Here is a 13,158-nt window from a genome sequence, read left to right as displayed (position 1 = left end):
CAGGTAGTGCTTTCTAAAACACCTATATGAGAGGAATTGTACAGGTCAGGGGATCTCAAATCTCTCCAGTCTATCAGTTTGGGATTACTATGAAGGGTGAATGCTAAAATTCCACTACCTGTCAGGCAATGAACAATGTCTTGTAATCAGTACTTTTAATCTACTTTTTATAGAAGTGTACCGCAAATTGATTATCAGTGACTGGGAAAAAACATGTTGAATGTATAGAAAGTCATTACAAAGAGAAGTGCATTGGCCTTCATAGTAATAAAAAATGTATACGGTGAGGAAATGCAAACCCTTTGACAAAACCTAAAAAGCTAGAAAACTATTACCAAGAAGAGAAGGATAAAGGTCTTCCAGAAACAAAAGAAAGAGTGAAAAGGTAAATGAAATTTGGAATAGTTAAAACCACTTCCAACGTTCATACAATGATGAAACATGGGTTAAAAGAGGATAGCCAGAACATGAAAAGGATATTAGTAAACCTTATGAGGAGGGATTAGGGAACTAGAGGCGCTATTAAACACAAAGGTTCCACGTATTAAGTCATGGGAGAGATGAATGGAGTGGTAGATGTAACCCTACAAGCTCACACAGGAATCCTTATAGTATACATGTATTGTTATTTATTTAGCACAAACCTAGTTAGAAAGCAAAGGAGCGTTGTACATTACTTGGGAGAATGGGAGACAATCTGCAAGATTGTGCACATTTAGTTGAGATTACACAAATACAATTTATAAATTACCATTTCACATTTTCTAGGCACAGGGAGGTGAACTGATTTGCCCAGAATTACACAAAGTGGTGTCAAGCTCCGAGGCTGGGATCAAACCTGGGTCTCCATGTTCTAAAGTCAGCAGCAATAATCACTAGGCCACATCTCCTCCCATAATATTATTACATTCAGAGAAATATATCAACTTCTTAGAATGTATTGATCCCAGAGAACGCTTCAGAAACATCTGGAACAGGTTTGAGTTTCAGTAACTGTTTAATGCCAACATCCACATAAGATTTAGAGCTACAGTACTAATGCATTGTTAGAAGACTTTTGACTGGAAAGGGGAACAATGCAGGGTATTCCACTTCGACTTTTACTGTCTCTAAGATTAAGTCCATAAGTATAAAGTTTGTAAACACGAGGAAGGTCCAGTTGCTAGAAGCACCAAACCTGCCAGGACAAAGAGATAATCAAATGAAAGATTTGTGAGCAAATGGCATACCCCTGTGAGATAACCTTAGGTAGAAGTATAATAAATTATAAAAAAAACTTGAAAGCACTTCTGAAGTTACAATTTAGGAGATACATTTGGAAACGGTGGAAGTAAATTTGCTATGCAGAGCATGAGAAATTTAAATATATAGGAGTGATAAAGACACCCTGCCAAGCTAACTAGTCCCCTGCTTCATTTAGATGCGGGCAAAAAGACTGATTGACCACAACTGGAGTTTGCGCTGGTAGCCATTCAAAGGCAGCAAAATCTCGCCACAGGGTTGCTGTCTTTCATGTATCTAAAGGTCAACTCTATTTAGGGTAGTCTTCCTGATGAACATTTTCCCTGCCTGGCTCGCAGATAGTAAATAACTGTCCTCATGTGCAGGGAGAAAACTCTCTGCATACCAGGGCCATTTGGTTTCTCAAAAAAATACCCCCTTTGCCAGATTGTTTGCGAAAAATAATCAGTGACTGAAGAGCAAGCCAAAACATAGATCTGATTTTGCATTCATTTCTCACTTAAGTGCTGCCACACCGGTGGCAGCTACTCAATGGCGGAGCCAAATGGAAAAAAAACGATGTTGGAACATTGTTTTATTTTGCACTGCCAGCTGTGAACCAGCACTGTAGGGAGGGGTGGGACTGAGGTATGGGAGGCAGATGAGCAGTGCTATGTGCGCATATATGTTTTGGTCAACCGTCTCAGGAAGATCAAAATACACATGCGCACTTAGGTTTTATTAGCCCAGCTGTATTGAGCAGCCAGGCTGGAGAAACCCCACAGACTCCCTGAGCTGAGCGGAGCATTTTTTCAGTCTGCTCACGCCAATCTCAGCACTGTTCTCCTAGGAGAGCAGTGTGGTGGTTGGATGGGAGTCTGTCACAGAGGCTGCCAGGAAGAGAAGAGGTAGTGCGAAGCAAGAGGCAAGGATGCTGTCGGCTTCAGGTAAGTTATTTGTTTTTATTTTTTATTCCTATTTTATTACTAACCTCCCCTTGCAGTGCAACACAACCCCTCCCATGTTTCCTCCACCCACCCCACCTCCCTTTGTTGTGGTAGCTGACAATATGTACCAATATACTAAAATTTCTCTCCTGGCCAATTATAATTGTTTAAGCATACGAAAAGCAGGTTCCTATGTGAGTGACAAATTATATTTCCTACTCTATATAAGCTATATCAAATGGTGTAAGAGACAACGAAAGCCATTAAGTTTTATTTAAGAAATATTAAGTTCAAAGTGAACCTGCTCCACAGATGGGGACAGAATCTATTTAGCATTTTTCCTTCACAATTATGGGCCCGCTTCTATACCAAAAGGGCTACAATCTGATACCGAGTGGTATCTGCAGGATAATATTTGTAATGTTTAAAAGGCATAAAAGAATTGAGGGGCAGAACTTGACTGTACCTTTCCTTCAGTGTCACATATAGTGTGGGTCTGGAAGTAATCCTCCTTTGTGCAAGGGGGACGATCCAAGCACTTCTCTGATCCTTCATCTGAAATTAAAATAGAGCATTAAGTAAATTTTCCACTTATACCAAGCACTAAAATTAAAAAGCAAAACATTCTATCAAAAGAAATAAAGGAAATCGGGTGTAGTCTTCAAAAGCAGATTATACTCCAGGTAATAGGCCCAAATGTACTAAAGCATTTTCCAACGGACACAGAATGAGGGAAACCGTTTGATACATCTGGTACTTATTTTACACATGTTCCTCGTTCATTGGGATTCAAGTGCAGGGACAAGGGCTGGAAATGTATTTGACTGAAATACATTCACTCACAATAACCAAATTATCAGCCTATTGTACACTTGTGGGCTTTCCTAGGGGGTGTGTGAGAGGTATAGTTGTTGAAATTTAATAGAAATCCAAAGGTAAGCGCTCTATAAAGAGTGCCTATTACTCCCAGGAAGAAACTAGCAGTTTAGAATTTAGAATTTATTTTATTGTACAGTTAATAAAAACTCACAATATTAAGCAATAGATAAAAAGTTGTTGACTGCTTAAAAAAACTTTTAGAAAAAGTGTTGCACATTGATACAATCACAAAGAGTCTATAGTAAATTAGTGAGTCTTTTTCCTGTTGGCCGTGGCCTTAATACTTGTGGTTCTTATGATTTGTAAGGTCGTTGGAGAAGTCGCTATTCTCCTGATATGATTAATTGTTGCACCCAACTGTCTTTTCATTTAGTCTTATGAGTGATTTCATCTTTCATTGTAATTGCTGTGGCTTTGGTACTTGTAGGCCTTATAGTTTTTAAGGCCATTAGGGGAGTCTGCTATTCTCCTGATGCGATTGGGTTATTCCACCCAAGAAACTAGCAGTTGGCAACTCCATTGGTTTTCATCTATAAAATATCTATTGGCTTTGTCAATGTTTTTTAATCATGTTGCATGGCAGCACGGTAGTTGTGCAACACAGCTGAAAGTAACAAAAAAATCATGAACATTTGCCATGGCATAGCGCTTTTACTTTTTTTTACTTTCAGCAAAGTTGCAGAGTGGTCACCCTGCTATGCAATATAGTTTAAAAATATTGACAAAGCCAATAGTTCTTGTATAGATGAGACTTATTGGAAAGGGGCGACCATTCGGTCCCCCCGAACGTATGGCGGAGTACCACGATCCCCCCGGGAAGCCATCTTGGGCGGGAGGCGAGTCTCGGCTGGTATGCCCGAAGCGGCGTAGCCGGGGCGCGCCTTTTTCCCGCCCTGGAGTGGGCTGGCCTAGACACTGACGCGGCCGGCCACGCCCTTGGGGCAGGCAGGGGCGGGTTTACGCCCGCCCTGAAGACGGATAAAAGGAGCAACAAGCCAAGAAAGCATCCTCTTGTTCCTGTGCTCTGAAGCTGCACCTCCTCGCTGCACGTGAGCTCGAGACGGAACGAAGAGCCAATTTTGAGCGTTGTAATCTTTCTTGTTTGTTTTACAGATACTCTGTTGGAGAATGCCCAAGAAAGCGGGAAAGCGAATGACTACCGACCAGATGCTGCGTGTTCTTATGAAAGAGGTGACCGAGCTGAAGAGGCGAATGGCGGATAAAGACGAGGAAGGGGGACCGAAACGTCCTTTGGCAGGAGCAGCTCCGGGAGGGAAAGGCAAGAGGCCCAGAAGGGGAGCAGCTGGGGGAGACATCCCGGTCCCCTGTACCCCACTCGAAGAACCAACTCCGGTGCCGGAAGAGGGGAATCCGATTCCTGTGGTGGTCACCCCCGTGTCCGGGGAGGATATGCCGCCCGAGCTGGCAGCACAATTAGCAGCGTGGTTGGGTACAGGTAGCAAGGGCGCCACGGCTGACGACGCGCGGGTGTTGATGAAGCAACTGCGTGAAACAAGGGAAGCGGCGAAGGCACCATCGCCGGCTGCGGCAGTAGAGAAGCCACCTGGGACAGGTCCAGTCGCAGATACAGCTTCCGGTTCAGGTAAGCGGCCATTGCCGATTGCGAGGGATGAGTCTGCACCCTCACGAAGGGAAAAGTTGGGTCAACATGTCCCTCTGGCTATTAAAGAGAAGATATGGGCAGAGGAGTATATAAACATCTTCTCGTTGCTTACCGATCATTATGAGATGGAGCATGTTAAGAGCCAGAAGGAGCTCATGCATCCGAGTGTTTGGCGCGCAAAGATGGCCGCCTTTAAGGTAAATGAAAACATTGGCACTTGGGGCAGAGCGTGGGGGATTTTTACATCCATCATGGGTGAACGTAGGCCCGAATTGCTGTCCGAATTGCCAATTTATCAGTCACGGATCATGGGGTATTCTGTATCACACGAGGGCAATCAATGGTTCTGTTACGATAATATTTTCAGAAAAGCGAAAGAACATGATAAAAACTTAACTTGGGATTGTTATGATTCTGTGTCTTGGTCAAAAATGGAAGATACTGGTATGTTGAAGTTGCCATTGGTAGGGAGTAGCGTGGGTGAATCCTCCCGCCAATATGCTGGGACGCCCTTTCGATCAAGTACGAGTAACGACAACCACTCGAGGCCGATCGGCAACGCAGGTAAAAGGGGGATTTGTTGGAACTTTAACAGGGGTAAATGTACGAGGCCCCAGGGGTCATGCAAATTTAGGCACGAATGTGGTGGGTGTGGGCAATCATCCCATCCTGAGTCCATGTGCAGAGCCAAAACGGGTGATAACGGGGGTAGAGGAGGCGCCAAACAGGTCTGATATAGTCCGAGGGGCGCCTTTACCTACTCCGATTGATACCATGGCAATGATTCCCTGGCTCAGCGAATACCCGGATCACGCTTTCGCTGGGGTGTTGCGGAACGGGTTTTCATATGGTTTCCGCATCCCAGTGGGGGAGTTTCAGGGTATAGCGAAATGTAAAAACCAAATATCGGTCTTGCAACATACGACCGTGGTACAGGAAAAGATCGTGAAAGAGGTTACTCGAGGTCGAGTCGCCGGTCCATTTAATGTGCCACCAGTTGCTAACTTTGTTTGTTCCCCTTTAGGGGTGGTCCCCAAGAAGGACCCGGGTGAGTTTCGGCTGATACATAATTTATCAGCCCCACGTGGTCTTTCCGTAAACGATGCGATAGACCCGGAAGTGTGTTCGGTGCGGTACGCATCCTTCGATGAGTCCGTAGCCATATTGAATCGCCTGGGGCCCGGTGCGCTGATGGCGAAATCTGATATCGAGTCAGCGTTCCGGTTGCTCCCGGTACATCCAGACGACCAGCGTCTCCTTGGTTTCATGTTTCAGGGTCACTATTACATGGATAGGTGTATGCCAATGGGGTGCTCTATATCTTGTGCCTATTTTGAAAAGTTCAGTTGTTTCCTGCAATGGGTCTTCACAAAGAAGACGGGGTTTCAACATGTTATGCATTATCTCGATGATTTTTTGTTTCTGGGGGCAGCCGGGGATCCGGAATGTGGTCAAGCTTTGACTGAATTTTGTGTCTTGATGAATCAGTTTGGCGTGCCATTGGCACCAGGTAAGACTGTGGGTCCCTCGACTTGCCTCGAGTTTCTGGGGATCGAGCTTGACTCTGAAGAAGGTTGTTTTCGTTTACCAGGAGACAAAGTGTTAAGATTCAGGGCATGCCTGCAAACGTGTATAAGTGAATCTAAGGTTAAGCTGCATCAATTACAACAATTGGTGGGACAGTTGAATTTTGCCCTAAGAGTAATACCGATGGCCCGCCCCTTTTCCCGCTCGATCGCTCAAGCCATGGTCGGCCTGAAGGAGGGTCATCATCGCACGAGGCTCTCGGCAGAGGTTCGCCAGGACATGCGCATTTGGTTGGCATTTCTGGCGGATTTCAATGGTCGAATAGTCTGGAACAAACCGGCGGTGTCCTCTGAGGAGCTGGGGCTGTGGACAGATTCGGCAGGGAGCATTGGTTTTGGTGCCATATTCGGCACTCAGTGGTCGGCACAAAAATGGCCGTCATGGTGGCATGATAGTGGACTGACAAGTAACATTGCTTTCCTGGAACTTTTCCCCATTCTGGTGGCCCTGAGAACTTGGCCCGAAGGGTTCAGAGATCACTCTGTGGTATTCTGGTCTGATAACATGACCGTGGTTGAGTGTATCAATAGCCAGGCAGCACGATGCAAATGGATTCTGAGATTGCTCGAGGAAATTGTATTACTGTGTATGCAATTGAATGTGCTATTTAGGGCAAGACATGTGCCGGGGGTGAAGAACCAGGCGGCTGATGCGCTTTCTCGTTTTCGTATGCAGGCCTTCTGGGGTTTTCGGCCCACAGTGGACCCGGTGGCGGCACCCTTTCCCGAAGCTCTCTGGTCTCTCGGTGCCCCAAACTTCGTAACCTCGTGGGAGAGAGTTTAGCACCCAGGACGAGGAAGGCATATGAAGGGGCGTTCCGTTCCTATTGGGCCTTTTTGGGGGCTGCTAGAGGGGAGCTTTGGGGCCAGGAGGAGTTGGTAGTGAAATTCCTGCTGTCTTTACATCAGGCAGGCAAATCAGTGGCTACGGCCCAGAGGCATCGGGCCGCCATTTCCTTTGTGGCTAGGGCTCATGGGATCCAGGACCCGACAGCGTCTTTCGTTGTGCAAAAAGCGCTACGTGGGTGGCAACGCCTTGAGGGTCGCAGAGTAGATGAAAGGCGCCTGATAGGTTTGGATAGGTTGGCCCTGTTATTATCCATACTCCCTGCAACGTGTTCATCCCAGTATGAAACAGTGTTATTCCGAGCCGCTTTTACGCTGGCATTCCATGGGGCTATGCGGGTAAGCGAACTAGTGGCAAGGAACAAGCAGGATGTGATGGGGGGACTGTGCCGAGAGCACGTTCAGGTTAGAGGGGGGACAATGACTGTCTCGTTTGTCAGGTCCAAGACCGATCAGGGTGCGATGGGTGACTGCATAATCATACAAAGGATTCCCGGGTCCTCCATGTGCCCGGTGAGTTGTGTAGAGGAATATTTAGCACAAAGGGTGGCATCATGGGGGGGGACCTTGTTGAGACACGCTGACGCCACCCCACTGACGAGGTTTCAGTTTCAGCGGGTGCTTGCGATGTCGATTGCCGCTGCGGGCTTGAACCCAGGCGAGTTTGGGACCCATTCCTTTCGGATAGGGGCTGCTACAGAGGCTACAGCCAGGGGTCTGAATGTCGAACAAGTTAAACGTGTGGGGCGTTGGTCCTCCAACTGTTATAAAAGGTATGTGCGGTTGCACATGTTGTGAAGCTGTAATGATGTACTCACGCTTCTTGTTTTGTTTGGTTTCAGTTGCGCAAGCCTACGAGGCGGGGCGGACTATGCAGTCGACCCAACACCGGGCCAGCGGTCAGACATCACCGGCTGTGAAAAAGGAGGTGTGGGTCGTGGGCCACTCATACGTGAGGCGTGCCGCGGACGTATTCAAAGCAGGTGACATGATTCACGTGGCTGGGGAATACGGGTACAGTGTGTCCTTCTACGGAAGGGGCGGACTCTGTATTGACCAGTTTCAATCATTTTTCGAGGGTTGCTAGGGCGGACGAGGTCACCGCCGTCTATAGTCATAGTACATCTTGGGGGCAATGATTTGGTCACCACTGGTAGACGACTTCTTCTTGAGGCGATGCTTTCCACTGTAAGTTGGTTAGCGAGGAGAGTTCCAGGGTGCACAATTGCATGGTCCCATATGATCCCACGAAAAGTATGGCGGGGGGCTATTTCTGTTGCTGCTCTGAATCATTCAGTAAGAAAAATTAATAACAAAGTGAGTAGATTGTTCCGTTCCAATACACTGCATTCTATTTCGCATGGTTGTATTACTGGTGACAGTATGTATTTGGGGGATGGTGTTCATTTGTCCCGGGTGGGGAACGAGTTACTCATAGGAGACTTGATAGCTTGGCTAAAGACTTTAAGGCATGACCTTTAGGTAGGAGTGTTGTGGGGGACAAACTAACTAATAATACAACAAAACGGAAGGTACATTTTTATGCTAATCTGTGTATCTAATAGTGGATAGGACAGTTCTGTCTGAGTTAAAGGAATAACAGATCGAATCTCCTTGTTTTTGTCTATATCTAGAATAGTTTGATAAAATTACCGAGGAGTGGATATCGAGTGATAGGACTCTGTCAATCCAATAGCAAGGATCGCGAGTGGATTCCTCAAAACCTTGGTAAATAAATAACCTCCCCTAAAAGGATGTGATAACTCTCTACCTATCACTAACTGGAAATAGTAACCCTATGTATATATTTTTTTAGGGTAATAACACGGCAGCGATTTGCTCCTGAAAAGGCTGATGGTGGCCCTTATTCTATAGGCGTACCCAATAAACTAAACAGGTAATATTCTTGGAAACACACCACTTTGTATGAATACCAGGTTCTAAATGGCTATAAGCTGTCTTAGGTAGATAAGACAATCAGGGTACTCTTCTGGTGAGATAATTCATGTTCCTTATCCAGCAATAACCTTCTTCACTTATAATAAGAAATGAAAAGTGTCTTGCTAAAATAAGAGGTCTTAGGTGGATCAAACTGAATGTGTGACATTATAGAAAAAGGATATATGGTGTTGTACGATGTTGTGATAGAAATTCTACTAATCATTTGGCTAAGGCTATCTGTATGCCTTCTTTGGATTCCACGAAATAGGGAATTCCAGTTCGGGGAGTGTCTTCAAGTGGTCTGTTGCTGCACAGTGTCAAAAAAATGTCACCCTGGAATGTATTGAATCAACTCGTTTTATAATAGTATTCAGTAAAGTGATAGTAATATAAAGAGAATGAAATGTTGGAATATGTCTTTTTTGTGTAAACCTATCAAGAATGAAATAATAAGGCATGATTTTTTTACTTCTAGATTTTTTACTCCCTGTCTCTGCCCAACATACTACCCTGGCCCTGACGAAGGTGTGGCCTTATTGGCTTTTCACCGAAACGCGCGTCGGCACGTTGTCCCAGGAATACGGCAATCCTCTCCAAGTACACCAGGATCCGTATCAATACCATCTTCCTGGTTGAACTCCCCGCTTTAGACAACTAAATTAAGACCTACTGTTGTCTGCGCCAGGACTAGAGAAATGGACAAATGAGAGTTGAATGCTTCCCCTGTAGTTAGAAAAATCCCGGTGTGAATGAGTGTGGTAGTTTGTGTGAAGTGTGGGCAGATCTTAATCATGAAAGGAAATTTTGTCTTTGAGTTTTGTGAAATATCAGTGAATATATAAATTTATACATGTATGTTATTTGAATATATTTAAGAAGAGAAAAATAATAAAAAAATATGTATTTTTTCACAACATGTTGTTGAATCTGTTTGGAATGACTTAGTTTTTGTCCTGTGCAACCTCAGCCCCTGAGTTAACCACCCCCTTTCTTTATCATAGTAGGATCCTCTAGCTGGGACCTTTATAAATAATTGGCAGGGTACCTTCTAATTTTCTTTATATAGGAGTGTTGTGGGGGGTCCGGATAGCCGGTCAACTATCCGGCCTGTGGCGGTAAGGTCATGATCGGTGAGCACTAATTGGAAGATCCCTATGAGTGGGCGTCACCCATTACGAATGGGAGCGCTCGAGGGAGGTGGCCATTGGCCCCTCAACGGGGAGGCGGTCCCTTCTAAGGATGGGCCGCCGAAAGGAAAGGAAAGGCGGTCAAGGCCCCTTCCTGGGTAGGAGGGGCTACAGCCCCCTCCTGTGGAATTTCCCGGGGCCAGGACATCTGCGACGGCAGATGTGGTAAGTGTGTGGGGTTTGGGGGGGGGTCTACGCTACCTTCTAGATACCTCACACGAGTCCTCGGACGACCTTTAAGTGGCGTCGAGTTTATTGGGGCCCCCGTCAAGTCAAGGGAAATTGGTAGTTGCACTTGAGGTACACCTCTGTGCGGTCGCCCCTCACAAGTGAGGGGGATATTTCTGGTTTAGGGATCTTGACACCGGTTACGACCTTGCCGTTGGCCCTTAAACGTTAGGATGTACAATTTCAAAATTTCAAGTTAATGTTTTGTAGGATGTTAGTTCGGCTAGGAGAACCTTTGTATTAGAGAATATGTTAAGGTTAGCCAAACATCGCAATGTGGTAATGAAATTGTACATAATATGAAACTGTTATTTTAATGTTTTAATTTTGTTTCATATTTTAATAAATACGGCCGGGAGGGTCACTCCCTCCCGTCTTCCAAAAGTTCAGAACTGTTTCCGGTTTCCCATCCTTGGGGATTGTGTTGAGAGGGGGTGGCGGGTATCTCAGCCATATGGAAAGGGGCGACCATTCGGTCCCCCCGAACGTATGGCGGAGTACCACGATCCCCCCGGGAAGCCATCTTGGGCGGGAGGCGAGTCTCGGCTGGTATGCCCGAAGCGGCGTAGCCGGGGCGCGCCTTTTTCCCGCCCTGGAGTGGGCTGGCCTAGACACTGACGCGGCCGGCCACGCCCTTGGGGCAGGCAGGGGCGGGTTTACGCCCGCCCTGAAGACGGATAAAAGGAGCAACAAGCCAAGAAAGCATCCTCTTGTTCCTGTGCTCTGAAGCTGCACCTCCTCGCTGCACGTGAGCTCGAGACGGAACGAAGAGCCAATTTTGACCCACCCACCAGCCCCTGAGGACAGCAAGTGGTTTTGAATAAAGTTTGATGTGGTAACTCTAATTTTTGTTTACAGGTTGGGATTATTATCGTGATAACTTTGAATATGCAATAAAGAATGGTCAATTTGTGGTATGTTTTGTAAATAAAGTAATCCTGCTCTAGTGTTTGATCAGTAAGCATGCTTTTTAATAAAGTGGTTGTTGTTACTGTCTTTTAAGTAATTTAGTCATTTAGTTTAGAATTGTCGTATTTATTTTGGTCGGGCGGTAAGGTCATGATCGGTGAGCACTAATTGGAAGATCCCTATGAGTGGGCGTCACCCATTACGGATGGGAGCGCTCGAGGGAGGTGGCCATTGGCCCCTCAACGGGGAGGCGGTCCCTTCTAAGGATGGGCCGCCGAAAGGAAAGGAAAGGCGGTCAAGGCCCCTTCCTGGGTAGGAGGGGCTACAGCCCCCTCCTGTGGAATTTCCCGGGGCCAGGACATCTGCGACGGCAGATGTGGTAAGTGTGTGGGGTTTGGGGGGGGGGGTCTACGCTACCTTCTAGATACCTCACACGAGTCCTCGGACGACCTTTAAGTGGCGTCGAGTTTATTGGGGCCCCCGTCAAGTCAAGGGAAATTGGTAGTTGCACTTGAGGTACACCTCTGTGCGGTCGCCCCTCACAAGTGAGGGGGATATTTCTGGTTTAGGGATCTTGACACCGGTTACGACCTTGCCGTTGGCCCTTAAACGTTAGGATGTACAATTTCAAAATTTCAAGTTAATGTTTTGTAGGATGTTAGTTCGGCTAGGAGAACCTTTGTATTAGAGAATATGTTAAGGTTAGCCAAACATCGCAATGTGGTAATGAAATTGTACATAATATGAAACTGTTATTTTAATGTTTTAATTTTGTTTCATATTTTAATAAATACGGCCGGGAGGGTCACTCCCTCCCGTCTTCCAAAAGTTCAGAACTGTTTCCGGTTTCCCATCCTTGGGGATTGTGTTGAGAGGGGGTGGCGGGTATCTCAGCCATATGGCTTTGTTTACCTTTACTCCAACTCTCCCAGTCTTTTGAGGTGACTTTGTGAGGGCAAAAAACAATACACAATACACAGCATCATATAAACCTGTCCACACACTGCACATATCTTTGAATCTCAGCAATGCAGGCAAAACTGGGTTGTTTGAAATCTACAACTGAGGGTAACATGGCACTATTAATGAAACAGACATGGTGCAACCAATTCAGGCCATTGCTAGTGGTCATGTGGTTCGGTTCAGCCCAGTTAGAAACGACTCAATTTTATATGCTCACGTTTCTGAAGTTGTCTTGTTACTTTAATATGGTGACATTTGAAAAACATTTGCTTGTGTCTTTATCTGAGAGAGAGGTCTAAAAGGACAAGGCGTCGCTCTCCATGCCCTCCTACGCACACCCATCATCTGAAAGAAGAAGTCACTTCCTCCTCGCACCATACTAAGCACACATGTCATCTGAAAGAGAAGTCTGAAAGGAGAGGCCAGTCCCTCTCTACATCACTTTTCAAACACCCATCATTACATAGAGAAATGTTAACAGAGAGGCCAGTCCCTTCCCAACCTACTAGGTATACCCGTCATCTGAGAGAGAGATCTGAGAGTAGAGGCCAATCCATCCCTACACACTACTATGTACACATCATTACAGAGCAGTCTCAGCAGAGAGAACGTTCATCCACACACCCTACTACACAGACCCGTCATTTGAGAGGGAGGACTGAAAGGAGAGGCCAGTCCCTCTCCACTCACTACTATGCACACCTGCCATCTGAGAGAGAGGTCTCAAAGGAGATGACAGTCCATACACACAATATACTACACATACCAGTCAGGTAAGAGAGAAGTCTCAAAGGAGAAATCAGTTCATGCACACACCTTACTACACA

General features: G+C 46.0%; 1 protein-coding gene across 1 annotated transcript in view; it reads right to left on the bottom strand.

Moving 5' to 3' along the window:
- ELAPOR2 (endosome-lysosome associated apoptosis and autophagy regulator family member 2) overlaps positions 1-13,158 on the bottom strand; it is a 407,006-nt gene that overhangs the window by 132,348 nt on the left and 261,500 nt on the right. Inside the window, exon 8 of the mRNA XM_086919742.1 lies at positions 2,635-2,723. Coding sequence (XP_086775868.1) covers positions 2,635-2,723 — 89 coding nt within the window. The remainder of the gene's footprint in view (positions 1-2,634; positions 2,724-13,158) is intronic.

The sequence above is a fragment of the Lissotriton vulgaris genome, chromosome 1_1 (genome assembly GCF_964263255.1).
Source record: "Lissotriton vulgaris chromosome 1_1, aLisVul1.2, whole genome shotgun sequence".
Classification (NCBI taxonomy): domain Eukaryota; kingdom Metazoa; phylum Chordata; class Amphibia; order Caudata; family Salamandridae; genus Lissotriton; species Lissotriton vulgaris.
Note: the sequence above shows the minus strand (reverse complement) of the source record. Positions and strands in the feature narration are given on the sequence as shown.